At 49.4% G+C, this 15,122-nt stretch overlaps 1 protein-coding gene across 3 annotated transcripts in view; it reads right to left on the bottom strand.

Moving 5' to 3' along the window:
• ITPR1 (inositol 1,4,5-trisphosphate receptor type 1) overlaps nucleotides 1-15,122 on the bottom strand; it is a 324,688-nt gene that overhangs the window by 16,567 nt on the left and 292,999 nt on the right. For all 3 annotated transcript variants that reach the window (XM_032411831.1, XM_032411829.1, XM_032411830.1), the window contains 3 exons: nucleotides 14,011-14,150; nucleotides 13,272-13,437; nucleotides 10,381-10,541 (listed from right to left, as the gene is read on the bottom strand). In XM_032411831.1, the coding sequence (XP_032267722.1) occupies nucleotides 10,381-10,541; nucleotides 13,272-13,437; nucleotides 14,011-14,150 (467 nt within the window). The remainder of the gene's footprint in view (nucleotides 1-10,380; nucleotides 10,542-13,271; nucleotides 13,438-14,010; nucleotides 14,151-15,122) is intronic.

Genomic DNA, 15,122 nt, shown 5'->3' with positions numbered 1-15,122 from the left:
TTGTTGACCAGTCCCAAATCCAAGGATCCACTTCGCTCGGTTCCAAAGTACAGTGAACTCAGACCACATACAGCATCCCTACACTTCCCAGGTGCCTTTCTGCAACAGCCTCGTGACATTAGTTTGTCAGCAGGAAGAGGGATGGCCTGACTCAGGAGCTAAGGACTTCAGGTCACCACGCCCCAGTGCTACAGGACAGCGCGCCAGTGCAAGCGTCACTAACCGACTGGGGTCTCTGTTTCTGTTTTTTTGAGAAAGAGATCACAGGGCTGCCCCCACGGAGCTTGTATGAGAAAGTGTCCCAGAAGCTGGAAAGCATTAAGCAAAAGAATTATAAATCAGTGTCATCAGCCTGAGGTCACAAAGCTAGTCTAGAGTCGGCCCCGGAATCCAGATACTGACTCCACGTGTAGTGCTTGACTCCCAGGTCCGGTTAGTTCCTGCCTTTCTATGGGATTCCATGTTAGAGATACACATCTTTCTTTGACCAGCACAGCCACGTGAAGGCTGCCCACAGTGCTCCCAACTTTAGGTGTCAGAGGGGTTATATAATCGTCAGCTGGTCTGGAATGACCACTTAGCCTTCCCAGACTCAGTTAACAGTCGTTCTTGGACCATACAGTGTAACAAAGACAGGCCCTTGCCAGTAGAGAGAACCACACCCATTTCTGATGAAATCCCTAAAAGCCAACTGCAGAATCACGGTTTTCAGTCATTCTAGGCCCTCAGGTGAAGTGGTTTCTGGGCGCCCTGGAGACTTTGAGAAAGCAGGGCTTGCCACGCAAAGTGGCGCGGCTGGGTCCTGGGCACCTGGGCTGCCAGGCAGAGGAGGAGGGTAAGGTGGGGCTGGCAGCCGCTGTCAGACAAGGCAGGGTTGGCCCAGTGGAGATTCCCAATAAAGAACAATTAGGGTACCTTGCCCTTCTCTCGAGCTGGCTCATGACATTTTGCTTAGGCAACTTCCCCTGCATTTTCAGTTAGCTAAGAAATCTACCAGAACGTTCCCAGAGGTTATGTATGGGATTTTAGCAATTTCTATTGGTTTACCTCTATTCTTTTCTGGGTTTCCTGACTTTTCAACTTTGATCTCTTAGTACCTTTATAAAGTAATGGTTTTTGTTTTTTGTTAAGCCTACTTAAATAGCTTTCCAAATTTCTTTGCTGTTGTTTCAGGAAAAAAATACTTGGCATTTATCTTTGAACCTACAGACACATACACACCCATAAGCCTTACTAAGCTGCTTCACATACAACAAACAGTGTTCTCTCTAACATATAAACCCATCCTGTGGGTTTATATGTTGGCAAACTCTTGAGTCCAGCGGTTTTACTTAAGGTCAGCCCTGCCTAGATAGACTCAAAGAAGAGAGGAGAAAGTCCTCTCTCTTACTCTTCATAGACTCCAGCAAGAGTTGAGGGGCAAGTCACCAGCACTGTCACTGCCGTGAGAATGGCTTGGAAGAAAGGCGCCACACAGCTTGAGCTCTTAAGGGTGAAAGAGATCATCAGCTGTGTGCAGATTCTCTCAATTCCTCAGTCCTTTCCAAATCCCCCATTTTACTCACCTGCCCTATGCCCTCTGACCCCAAAGATTGACTAGCTTGTTCCCATAGGTCTCCTCTTTCCCTCCTGACACCTACATCCCTGCTCTTGACAAAGACCCTCTTCAGCAGTTCATGAACTCCTACTGGCACTTCGCAAGTTGCTTCACTGAACTGTAGCACTAAAGATGGCATGAGAGACCCTTTGGTTCAACTTTACTTTATAGGTGGTCACACGAAGGCCCTGAAAAGAAGTGGGTTTGTGAAAGGAGAAGCTGAGAGCCTTGTGCACCTGTGTAAGCTGCACACACGCAGGACTACACCTACAATTCCCACATTCCTCGGCAGCACGCTCGCAGGCCTCGTTATCAGGAGGTATCTTAGACTCCCGAGTGTAGGCACGGTTGGCCCTTGAACATCATGGAGCTTCAGAGGCACTGACTCTCGCACCATGAAAATCTGCACAGGGCTTGTGACTCCCCAAAAACTTAACGACAGCCTACTGCTGACGGGCATCAATAGTCAACATATTTTGTATGTTCTATGCATTACATACTGTGTTCTTATAATCAAGTAAGCTGTATCAGTTACAGTCAGTGTTTAGATTCAGGAGGAAACGAAGGAGTTTCGAGTGCAGTTAGGGTGTCTGGGACGGCAGGCGACCAGGAAGGCAGCCCGGTGGGGTCAGCACTGGGGCAAGGAGCGGAAGGCAGGTCCAGCGTGTGAAGGGGAGAAAAATACATTTCTGGAGTTACCATGTCTGCTGAGTTGGGGGAACTGTGTAAGCAGGTATTTATGTACAGACACAAGCATGTGCAGACATCCTTGGACCAGCTCTCAGTGGGGAGACCAGCACCGGTGGTGAACGCAGTCTTCAGCTGACTGGTCGAACAGTTGCTACGTACGCGCTCCACGTCTGCATGGGCTCGCTGGGTGGACCGCATTCCCTGTCCGCTAAGTTAGCACAGAAAGCCCTCTCAGGCAGATTATGGCTCTGCCCCACTCACTGTTACCAACAGTGCCTCCCGCACCCTCTGTGACGGTCAGGCTGTGCAGAGTTCGGAGGACAGTGCAGACCTGGGGTCCCAGGGCCAAGTGCTTCATAAGAAGAAGAAGGCACCTGTGAAGTGCGCAGCGGGACAAGGGGTGACTTCAGAGCCTCTAGACAAGAGGGCAGAGCGTGTGGGAAGCGCGGGCGGGGAAGCACAAGCCCAGCAACTGCCCTGTGCCGCTGGCACCGCCGCGAACCCGAGCTCAAGTGCGGAGGGTGGGGCGAGAGCCCGTCTGGCTGGCTGGGAGGCGAGTCCAGTGCTGCTGACGCGCTGTTTCCAGCCACTGAAGAGCAAGTGCCAAATCCCTCTCCACGTCTCCCTTGCTCTGATATTCTCGAACTCTGCCGTGGTGCCGGCTGACTTCGGGAGCATGCTGGGAATCGTACTGGAGAGCCTCACAGGCCGCATCCTCACGCACGGCTAAGGACTTCTGGAGCCCAGGGGACATTTTCATCTAGGCGTGCGGCCCCCCTAAGTCAGGCAGGGAAGCTGATGATACAGCACGACCAGCGCCGAAATCTCTGTCCCAGGAGCTTACCAAGGCACTCCCTTCCTCCCAGCATCCTCCCTGGAATTCCAGAATAAAAGTCCGAGCCCATTACTGCACATCTGCCCGGAAGCAGCCTGCCCGGCACGTGATGAAGCACAGATGCGGGGGATGGGTGGGGGGAGGTGGCTGCACAGGCTGCTGACCTCTCCTGGACTCCCAAGTCCTGGCTGCTAGGGACTCCCGAATTCTCACTGCCTGGGGCCGAGACCCTCCAGGACGGCTGTGTCCACACGGACATTCCCGGCTCACACCGGCTCACACCGCCCCTGCCAGCACCCCTCCCCTGCAGACTTCCAGGGCCTTGCTTTTATCTGATTAGGAAACAGCACTCATTCCTGCTCTCCTGTTTCTGTGTTTCTGTGCGGAGCGATTCCCTTTGGTCCCTTTACCCAGTTCCTCCGGGCAGAAAGCCGCTGCCCTCACTTTGGAAAGTGACTGTCTGCAGACTTCATAGCACCAGGCTCTCTCTCTCTGGTCAAGAAAGGTGCGAGACTTGGGTCAGTTCCCCTTTTAAAAGAAGGCAGTGACTTGTAGGTAATTCAGTTCCCATTTTGATCTTTTGCCCTTGTTAACACATTGCTTTCTGACTGTGCTTGCTTCCTGTGTTTTCTTATCGAATACAGATAAACACAAGTGCTTGAGGCCAGATGCCCTATGGCTTTCGAATCTTCCTCTTAGATGTTTAGTAGTGCTTTATTTGCTAAAAGAATTTATTTGCTTGGGAAATTTACCCAAGAGGTATTTTCCAACCAAAAAGAGCTCTCTCTCTTACATGGCTTTTTTGATGCAAATTGACTAGGGCTTTCATTAAAGCATTTTCCAGGAATGCAGGCTCCTGGACTCGGCCCTCCTATCTGAAAAAGGGCACTATTTTCTAAGAGCATTTCACTGGCTGACCTGATACTACTTTAGACTTGGAAAATTGTTTCTTTGCTTTTATAACCCTATACAACTAGTTTCTGAAGAGGTCAAGTGAATTAATACAAGATGGAACAAACTGGAAAATCTCTAGTGGAATAGTGTGTGAGCATGTGAGAGAGAGAGACGGAGGGATGGAGGGGGCAGGGAGAGAAGTCAAGAGCGGTCTATTTTCACTGTGAGAAAAAGTCAGCACCAGGCTTAAAGGATGATGGATCAGACACTCTAATTATCAGGGAGTTCTAACTATGCAGATGAGTCACCCTGGTGTGGAAGCCCGTCTGTCTATGGTTCTGGTGAATCTTCCTTCCCCTTTAACTTAGACACCTCTCTTCCCTCAAATAGTGGCCACCGAAGGGAGTATCATTCCCTGTTCCAGGCTCAGGGGAGGGTAATGACGTTTCTCAGATTTTACCAAGTCAGAATTAACACCTATTTCAGATACACCCTTTGCAAGAGTTGGCTCTGCCTCTCCCCAACTCTAGTCATGTCTACAACCCCCTGTAGTGTTCGACTCCAGGTGGTTGCCTAACCAGCAGTGCTGGCAGCAGCTCAGAGAATTAACACGCGTCGAATGCACCGAGCTTCCGTCTCGCTGATTTGTGCGTTAGCCAGTCAGCATCACCCAGGAGGTCCTTCTCCCTACCCCAGTGGGGCCTTTGCCGGGCCTTGCCTCTTTTGAAGGTGGCTAATTCTCCTGGGAGATAAGCCAGTCCAAGGCAGGAAAACCAGATTCAGCCTGACCAACGGCGGCACGTCCTTGACACGGACACGGAGGGTTGTGCGTGAACACAGAGGGAACCACACTGCACGCGCGCATGTCAGGACAGCCCCAGGGTGGGTTCTGACTCAGCAGCCCTGGATGGGAGTCTCAGCTGCAGCCCTTCCCAGCAGGGGGACCCTGGAGAAGCTGCTCACCCTGGCTGGGCTTGTTTCCCACCTGTAAAATGGTGGCAGTGCCACCTACAAATGCTGTTCTGGGGATTACACAGGACCGTGCGTGCCAAGCATTTATTTCAGTACATACTGATTAAACATGACCTATTATTAGAGTTATTATCCAATCTGCCATTGTTACGGCAAAGCACAGCCCGGTCCACTCCTCCGGAAGCAGCGGCCTATCTCCCGACACTCAGGCTGTGGCGGGAGGAGGTTCTCCCCAGCCGGCCCGGTTGTCAGTTAAGCGCGCCCTCCTGGAGAAGAGAAGGGGCCAGAGTAGCTCCAGGGAGCGGGGGATGCTGAAATATGGATGAAGAATATTCCGCCTGACCACCCTGCCATTCACTCAAACACACGCCTCTGAAAATAGAACTTATTTTTCAAGGTAGAATTCCAAGATACCGAAGGGAAATCTGTATTTCATTAACAAAATAGATGCTATTTATTAAATTATAGTTTGGTCTTCTTTACTGACCTTCCTTCTTAATATTTCTGGAGTTTTTAACTTTCAAGAATAACTTAGTCTGCTTAACAGATTAAGCACTGGCTTTTCTCCTGAGCTAGACTGTCACAGAAAATTGGGCTGCTGAATCGTCGCCGGGAATCCTGTATTTCATCTTTTATGTACAACTTGCCCACTGTGCAGTATTTAAATTCCTTCAGGCAAAGATACAACTAATTTACCACTTATCCAGGTTAAATATATCTGATTGTATGGCCTATCAAATCATCGTCTATGGACTAACACATTCTCATTTCAGTCAGCAGGAGAGAGAAGTCAAAGACTGTTAAATTATTTAAGAAGAGCATGTGGTACATCAATTATCGTGAAAATTTAAATGTAGTTCAGGGCTAATAAAACTTTGCTTCTCATAAAGGCTGCCACTAAAACTCTACATAGTAGCCCCAAAAATCCAGTTGCTATGGAGAGAGGAAGCTCAGGGGTTTTTCTCCTGCCCTGAGCTGCCGGGGCTAAGTGAGGTCACTCTGTAGTCACATTTCTCTGTAAGTACAGCCCTGTCTGGGGCCTGAGTCAACGAATCTGAGGCTGCCTCTCCCGTCCGAACGGCACTGTCCGTTCTGCATGGAGGTACGGGGGGGCTGGGCTCCCCCCACGCAGTGCCAGCGACAGCACCCGCTTTGGCCATGTGCGCAGAACCCGGGGCAATCATGACAGCATCTCATACACAGACCCGGGGGCCACTCCCCACGTCACCCCAACTCCTGGTCATGGGTAATGACTGTGAGTGGAGGACGCAGCTGAACACATGGGTCCGAGTCCCCAGTATTGAGGCCTGTTCGATGGAGAAAGAGTGAGAATGTCAACTTTGTCCTGCTCCAACATTTAAGAGCACTTAAAACGTTTAAATTTAAGAGCAAGGAAGAAGCAGGAATTTTCCATGGGAGGAACGTCTTGGCGTCAAGATGCCCATTCTGACTTTTCTTAGCAACAGTGTGCCAGCAGCCAAGGCATCTTACACAGCCGTGAAGTGCAGGACACGATGCTTGCGTCAGCTCTCTGCTGGCAGGGCTCTGGTGTCCTGCCGACCGCTCTATGTGTCCGTCTGGCCCTGCTGGCATCCACTCCCTGCCTCCTCGAGGGCCCACCAGCCCCACCCCGGTCCCCCATGTTTACCTCGGTCCCATCACCCAGTGGACACGGGAAGTGCCGTTAACCCCCATTTCCGGACAGCAACCCAGGTCAGGGAAGCCCCATGACTTCCTGGGGCTACGTGGCTCGGAAGGAGCAGAGCCAAGACTCACATCCTGGATTCTCTGCCTTCGAATCCAATGCTTAGGGAGCAAGGACTTCATGGTAGGCATGAGCCTGGCCTCGGCTTTGCCGGGAATAGTGCATCTCTAATGGAAGGAGAGAGGGCACGACCAGAAGGAGAGAGAAGAGAATATACAATCTTCTATCATGTTTCGATGAAAATTAAGTGTGGCTGAACATCTGGCTGCCAAGTTCTCTGCTGCCATCTCTGGCAAGAAGCGCACTGTCTCCATGTTTTTTTTGAGATGAAAATCTATTTACCATCCCTGACACCACGGTCTGCAGGGAATCGTTTCCGGGGCAGCTGTGAAGCTCCTCCTCTACCTCCAAGTGACCAGCCGGGGCCTCTTCTGTTTGCTTCTTCTGGGTTGTCTACGGGCAGCTGTTACTTCACGGTTCTTAATGAGTCTCCAGGATCTTAATTCATGAGCTCAGGGAGAGCTTAAAACCCCCAGCCTCTGGCCAGTAGGCAAGGGGTGGTTTTCCTGAGAAACCCAAGTCCCAAAAAAGCCTGTCGCGATTTCTTTTGGGACATGAAGTAAGCAAAAGGGTAGCTGACTTTTCCTTCCCTCTCTGACACTGTTAGCTGCCCCCCTCTCCTTGATCCTGGAGTAATAGAGTCGGCTTCTCAAAGACATCACCAGCCTTCTCCTCCCAGAAGCGGTGGGCAGGAGGCCTGCCTCCTCAGGAGGAATGTTGAGAGGAACTCGTCTCTGGGCCGTGGCTGCCTCCACGGGGTATGGCCGAATGGGTCTGCCACGGACATGTGGCCTGCTCCCCCGCAGCTCTGAGCTCCCCTGGGCTTCCAGCCGAACAGCCCCAGTCTACCCTCCTGTGGTGAGTGCTCTCCAGGCAGGGACTCATGTGATCACTGAAAATGGTGTTGGCTAAGGCACAGCCTTTCAGCCGGGGCATCTAACCCTCCCTGAGCCCTCCCTAAGGGCATGAAATATCTGGTTCCTCAGCAACTTTGACACTCAGAGTGAAGAATTTTTTGATGCTACATATTTTTAGGCCTTTTGACAAGAAGTTCTGGTACAATTTAAGAATGATGTGGATGAGGAAAGCACACTGAATGCTGGGTTTTTCAAAGTGTCGCCAAGCAATGGGCTCTAAGCAGGCTCGGTGGGAGGCTGGGGGGTGACTTCTGGCCCTTAATCCTCACCAGGTGACTGCTCACAAGGCTCCTTTAAGTCTTCACGATTGACGATTGAGACAGAAACCTTAAAGTGCGCCAGAGTTTTCTGTGACGGTTAAGTAAGGTGATTAACAGAAAGCTTTAAAACTGGCCCCTGAAGATTTAAAGACAGGGCACAAATACTTTCGAGAGAAGCAAACAAAGTGAAGGAGAAAAAGAATGTGTGACAAGGGTAAAAACTAGAGGTCCTCTCCTCTACCCATTACAGGACTTAATGCGAATGAAGGTATTTGTGTGTGCATGCAGACAGGTCGCTGTCCCATGAATGCTGACCAAGTATCTTCATTTGGCAATATCAACAATCGGAGGAAAAGATGGGCTAGGAGAACTTTTCAGTTAATGTGTCCTGACCCTGGAGACCTAGCCGAAAATCTGCCCTGGCAACCAACAGAATTCCTAATTAACAACAGATCTGCTCCCACCTGGCGCGGTGCCACCAGCCGCCTCCCCATCTGCTCCCTCGCTGGGGCTGTGGTGCAGTCCCTGTCACTAACCCTGAGCCTGGCTTTCATCTGTTAGGGAGCACACCCAGCAGCCACATTTGGGAACTCCTGCCTTTTTTCCCTCTCGGCTGATTTTTTTTCTCTTCTCCTTCCGCTAATCTATGATGCTGTCTCTCTTTCAACACTCCTTTAAAAGTCATCTCTGGGGGCGCCTGGGTGGCTCAGTCGTTAAGCGTCTGCCTTCGGCTCGGGTCATGGTCTCAGGGTCCTGGGATCGGGCCCCTCATCGGGCTCCCTGCTCAGCAGGAAGCCTGCTTCTCCCTCTCCCACTCCCCCTGCTTGTGTTCCCTCTCTCGCTGTGTCTCTCTCTGTCAAATAAATAAATAAAATCTTTAAGAAAAAAAAAAATAAAAGTCATCTCTGCTGTAAAACCTCATCCATTTCTCTCTACCCTCTAAGTTCTTTCTGAATGGTTCCCCACTGAGGGTAATTTTATCAAACACAGTACTAGATGTGAACGAGCTTTACAAGCCATAGAGTGCTAAATACTTAGAGATTATTAAGAATCCCTCTCCTCGGCACTCACATCACCAGTTCAGAGGATCATTTCTTCAATCAGCATTGTTTTGTCTCCTCTGTTGGATGCTTACTACTCCAAGCATGACCCACCAGCCTGCAGCTTCAGTGTCCCCCCACCTGCCGGAAGTGCACCCTCTCAAGTCCTGACGGTGCCCGCTGAATCCGAATCCAAACCCTCACCACATCTCCAGGTGAGTTCTATGTACGTTAAAATTTGAGAAGCATGGAATTCGACGTTAAGGACCTCAAAGTACAGATGGCACAGAATCGCCTGAAAGCCCTCCGGAACCTGCAGAGGCCTCTAAGCTGGTGTTCTATGGGGGGTGGGGTGGGGGCTCAAGAATATCGTCATGTGACTGCCGGCCTGCCAGCAATAAAACTAAAAGCCTGCCTGAGTCTGCCGCATATGAATGATGCTATTTACAGGAACAGACGTCACCTGAGATTTCTTTATAGTAAAAGCTTTAAAATCACATCTGCATAAAAAACACAGACGGGTCCGTTTAGGATAACTCATTATCAGGCTGAGTGCTTAAGTCCTTGGCAACTGGAAGGAGAGTCAGTGAACTGTAGCCCCCTCTCCCCAGAGCGAGCTCGTGTAAACCACAGAGGCTCCCTAGACTTCACAGTTCAGGCCCCGTCGCTTTACCAATGCCCCTGAACATTTTAATGAAGTTCAGAAACCACAGGTATGAAAGGACAGCTGCCCTGGGACCCCCACGGCACACGTTTGGTACCTCTGCAAAGTCCTGACCGAGAGGAGTGCTCTGGAAACCCGGGGCAGCTTCCCCTCTTCCCAGGACACGGCGGTCACGCTCCCCAACAGCAAGAAGATTAATTTGGGACTCCAATTCCTCCATTATATGACCCCTTCCTAATTAGCAAAGCATCTCCCAGAAAGGCTAGACTGAGGCCAAACAAATGAGCAAATAAACCAGGCTGAATGAATTCCGTCAACTGATCATTATTTAAAGTTCTCTCTTAGGGACCAGGTCTTATTTAAGGAGAAAAAAGAAAAGGATCCATTACGAAGAAAAGAGGCTGAGTATGTAGAGATGGGAAAGCAGGTTGTGGGGTTAGATCTAGGTTAAAAGCCCAGCCCCAGTTAGGTGGCCGTGTTCGAATCTCGTGTAGCCTTACTGTTTCCTCCTTTAAAATGGGGATGATACCACCTGTCTGGTGTTTCTGCAATTCACTTGAGAGGACACACAAACTCTAGAGTCTAATACCTCACCTAGGCTAAGAGCTCAGTAGCCCAGGACACATTAGATGTTCTTTTTCTGCTGTGTGACCAGCTCGCTGGCTCCCGTACCGTGCTGCTCGCCCCGAGGACAGAGCTGCGGTCCCAGCCCAAGTGTGAGCCGCCTCCAGGAGCTTCCGGCTCACCTTGATCATTTCTGCCACGTAGCTCTCGGGCCCAGTGTACTCTGTGGAGTCCTTCACTTTCACCAGCACGATGAAGCACAGATAGTGCCACATGTTGTGTTCTTCCTTGATGTGCTCTTCAAAGGTGACAGTCTTGTTGTCAAACTTGTCTCTCTCCAAGCCTACGGAGAGATGGAAAAGCCCCCAGCCCCAAGTGAGCAGCCACGGAGCAGAAAAGTCTGCGAGAGAACTGTCCGCAGGGGAGGCTGCGGGTCTAGTCCCCATCTTTGTGCAGAGTTGGATTCTGGTGGCCTCCTCCATGCATTCCCTTTTACATCCCCACAGGGAAACCCAGGCTGTGGGGAAGATGGCCCTGGGTCTGCATCCCACCTCTGCCCTCTCCCAGTCACTGTTTAGTCTCCACGTGCCTTAGTGGCCTTGTCAGGGAACAGGGGGAGAACCTTAAACACATTTTGAACTTTAGCTGGTAAGTTTGTATTTTGTAGAGGTCTGGGTGAGCCACTGTTTGAAACTAGTTTCTGTGGATTCTTGGATGGAGCAAGAAAATATATGATGTATAATGGGAGCTAGATTTCTGTCAAAGAAGGGAGCACAAATATGGAAAGGGAGAAACACTGTAATGGTGAACTGGAATGAGAGGTATGGGTATGAACTCATCCTTTTTCAGATGTATAAAAAACAGACACAGAAGTGTATGGCATGTGTATGTGTACACAAATACCCACAGGTGTGTGTGTGCATGTCTATGCTAGATCTGCACCCTAATAAGCCCTGGGAGCAGGGGTACAGCGGCAGGAATGTCCACACCTGGTCCCCGAATCCTAGCTTCTAAATACCCTTCTCCACTAAAAAGAACCAGGGCTTTTTGGAAAAATGGGTGATGCCAGGGCCGGGTCAGGGAGACACAAGTTAAGCTTAAACCTGGACTATCTCATGGCACTAATAAAGTAAGGAAGTACACAAAAAATTACGGTGACATGACAAAACAGAGAAACCAGCTTGAAGGGCAGGACACATCTGGGGCAATCTGAGCATCAAAACAAATAATGACATTAAAGGATTATAATCCACTGGATTAAATAAAAATACAGGAATCCATGTTGTCACAAATACAAAATTAATATGTATTAATACATATATAGTATACATACCTACATGAGAAGAGAAAGTTCTTTCTTAAAAAGCCAATTAACAAATGTAGAAATAATAAAATAATAAAATCATCAAGGGACAGCCATCCTAATAAAAGAGGCAGGCAGGAAACATCAGTGGACATTAAAGCTAGTGGATAAATGTTTAATTTGAGGAATAATGGGATATTTACATGGTTGCAAAATATCTCCTCATAAATGTTTCCTAACTACAAAGAGAAAAAAACCCTAACCTTTTGTGGAGAAACCTGGTGATCACCACCTTAACCAAGTGACTGGAGTTAATATCACCAGTTATAGGAGGAATAGGCATCCTGTGCCTCCTGAAATGATGCACTGAGGAGAATAAACATTTCTTTGATGTTCCTACAGAAAATGCATGACCCCAATTCTACCATGAGAAAACATCAGAGAAACCCAACCTAAGGGACATTCTACACAATAACTGACCATTCTCATTAAAAATGTCAACAGAGGCTAAAGAGCCATGACAATGGAATGCAACATGACCTGGGCTTCCACTGGCTATAAAGGGCATTACTAGGATAAAGGGTGAAATATGAATAGGGTCTGCAGACTGAGTAACAGTATGGTATCTTTGCTAATTTCCTAATCTTAGTAACTATACTGCATATTTATGAGAGAAGCTTCTTGTTTAGGAAATACATATTGAAATACTTAGGGATCAAGGGGCATCATGCCAGTGGATCTCAGACTATAAGAAAAACTGTGTGTATGAACAAGCAAATGAAGTAAGACATTAATATCTGGGGACTCTGGATGAAGAGTAGATAGAAATTCTTTGTATCATTCTTATCACTTTTCTGTAACTCTGAGATTATTTCAAAACAAAAGGCTTGAAGTGGTTTTAAGGGGGCAAAAAGCAGATTTACGTTTTTAAATGGAAAATGCTCATTTTTTGAGTAGATGTACCAGTAGGAAATTTATATATTCACAGTTACTGTATTATGAATAATCATGAAATGACCACTCAGCTGCCAGATTCCTACGTGATTAGTATACATTTCCACGTACCCCCCTGTGGCTATAATGGTTTCTTGGGCACCCCATGCACCCGTCTACTACTTCTCATTCAGCGCCTGCAATGTGCAGGTTCTGTGCTAGGAGGGCTACACGGACCAGCTCTCTTAGCCCCACAATAATGCAGAGAAGTACATATTATTGTACCCATTTTACAGATGGAAAATCAAAGTACAGAGAGTGAAGCGACTATGCCAAGATTATGCGCCTAGGAAGCAGCAGAAACTTAATCAGAACCCAGGTCTGAGTCCTGAGCCCAGGCTCTGAACACCTCCACCATACCCTCTGAGGGGAATATTCTTTCATTTAACGCCCGCTACCATCTGCAGTGGAGACATCCACAGGCTGGCACCAGACGAAAGATGTCCAGTCTAGTTACTTAGAAGGGGGCCAAGAGATGCTCGGCAGCCCCCCAAAAATGAAAAGACCCCAAGACACATTCATTTCAAATTATGTGCGATCACATGTCTGCCACGGGAACCTTCATTCCTGCAGACTCACTGGCACCGGGAACTGCCGCTCGGGTCCCTCGGCTGCAAACACCTCCCAGCAGAAGGGAGGCAGAGGAGAGGCCCCCCCCAACGCCAGGGGCAGAGAGGCTTGAGGAGGCAGCGGCGCCTCGCCACAGAAAGCCTGCGGGCAGCCCGTCCGGTCCGTGGAGCCTGAGCTTCCCTGCGAAAGCTGGGCCACCACACTCACCACAGATAAAGCACGTGGTCTTTAAGATCTCCTCCTTCTTCTGCTTCTCGCTCCTCAGGTCAGCAAAGGTGTCAATGATGACCCCGAAAATCAGATTAAGGACGATGATGATGACCATGAAGAAGAACAAGAGGTCATAGATCACTCTAGCGGCAAAGAGGGGCTCCTAGAAAAGAGGCGTCTCCATCAGTGAGGTCACCCCACTGCCCTTTGGTCTGCAGAGCTCAGGGCAGAAGGAAGAGGCCGCCAATGGGCCCAACATTCGTGGCTCACCCTCACCCCACGGGTCTGCTCTGTCACAAGTTAAACTGGGCAGCAAACTTGAAGTCATAGCTGTGTCTCTTTTTCACACCCTTTGTCCAAAGGGTCGGTTCTGCCAGTGTCGTGTGGCGTGTGCACGAGAGCAGCTCCCTGGCATCTGAGGGGTCTTGGACATGTATTCAGGTAGGCCAGACCCGGCCCGGGGGGCAACAAGCATTTCCGTGCCCTGAGCGGAGGGCGGGAGCTGCCCCATCCCACAGGGCAGGGGTCCTCGCCCCGCTCCAGGGTGGGCAGTGGAGAGAAGGAAGCCTCAGCTAGCTAGCTCTGCACGTCTACTCCGCACTACACCAGCTCTGCTTTGTCGTGGGTTTCTGCGCAAGCTCTCTGCCTTGTGCTCTGGCCCCCCCCCCCCCCCCCCCCCCCCCCCACCCCCGCCCCTCCCCCCCCACACTCTCCCTTCCCCTCGGGATCCAGCTACCTCTTTGGATGGCTTCCTGAGCACATCTCCTACTCCGCCCCCGCTCCTCAGCCCATGACTCAGCACCGTGACGATGCACATCAGCAGTGTCTCACACGTGTGCTCTTTGTCTTGCTTCGTCTCTTCTGCAAGGACCGGCTCTATGAACACGGTGAGTAACAACAGATTTACAACGTGTGGGAAAAGAGAGACCATGATTTTGAAATGGTGTTCCCTGAATGCCAGCTCACCAGCTACACACAGGAACAAGAAAGAATAAAACTAAGGAATCGAGTGTCACATACCTTCTTTCAAAAAGCTGAAGTTACCTGGGGCGATTCTGTTTTCATCACCAACCCTTGCTAGTTTCTCAAGCCAAGTCAGAACTGCCCTTCCCTATATTAAATCCAAAATACTCCCTATCCTTTTCAGATTTAAACTCCAGTCCCAGCTCTGAATAGGCATTTGACCTTAGATAAGTTGCTTAATACTCCGAATCACAAGCATCTCGTCTCTCAGGTGAGGGTAATCCCACAGGACCTAGCTCCTTGCTGGCTAAATCCAGCCATGTTTTACAGCAGGTCCCCTGGATAAATAGCTTTATATTGGACGCTGTCCATTCTTAATCATTTTTGGAGGAAGAACCATATCTTGCTGCCTATCTTGTTCTTTTCAGCAGTTGCAGGGAGAATGGTCTTGCTAAAACAGATCTCATCATATCACTCCCCCCGCCCCACTTCAACTTCTATTCATCCTTTGGGTGAAGTTTAACCTCCTCAGCCTAACACGTAAGACCCTTTGTGATCTGGCCTTTTGTTGACTTCTCTGGCTTCATTTCTTGCTACTACTCTTCCTCATGATCATTATCTCCTTCAACACACTATATTCTACTTCCAAGCCTTTAGACACCTTATTCCCTCTAACTGGAACACCTAACCCTCCTCCACTGTCCAAGATTCTACTGTTTTAGTTTAACTATCACCTCTGGGTGCCTATCTTCTGTATTCCCTCCTTATTCCTAGCATTTAACATACTATCTAATAATTACCTAGGTGCCTCCCTGCCTCCTCCATCATACTGGTGTATCTTAGAGTACAACATAGTCCCTGGCAAATAGGGGGTAGCCAGTAAAT

The sequence above is a fragment of the Phoca vitulina genome, unplaced genomic scaffold (assembly GCF_004348235.1).
Source record: "Phoca vitulina isolate PV1807 unplaced genomic scaffold, GSC_HSeal_1.0 scaffold13, whole genome shotgun sequence".
Classification (NCBI taxonomy): domain Eukaryota; kingdom Metazoa; phylum Chordata; class Mammalia; order Carnivora; family Phocidae; genus Phoca; species Phoca vitulina.
Note: the sequence above shows the minus strand (reverse complement) of the source record. Positions and strands in the feature narration are given on the sequence as shown.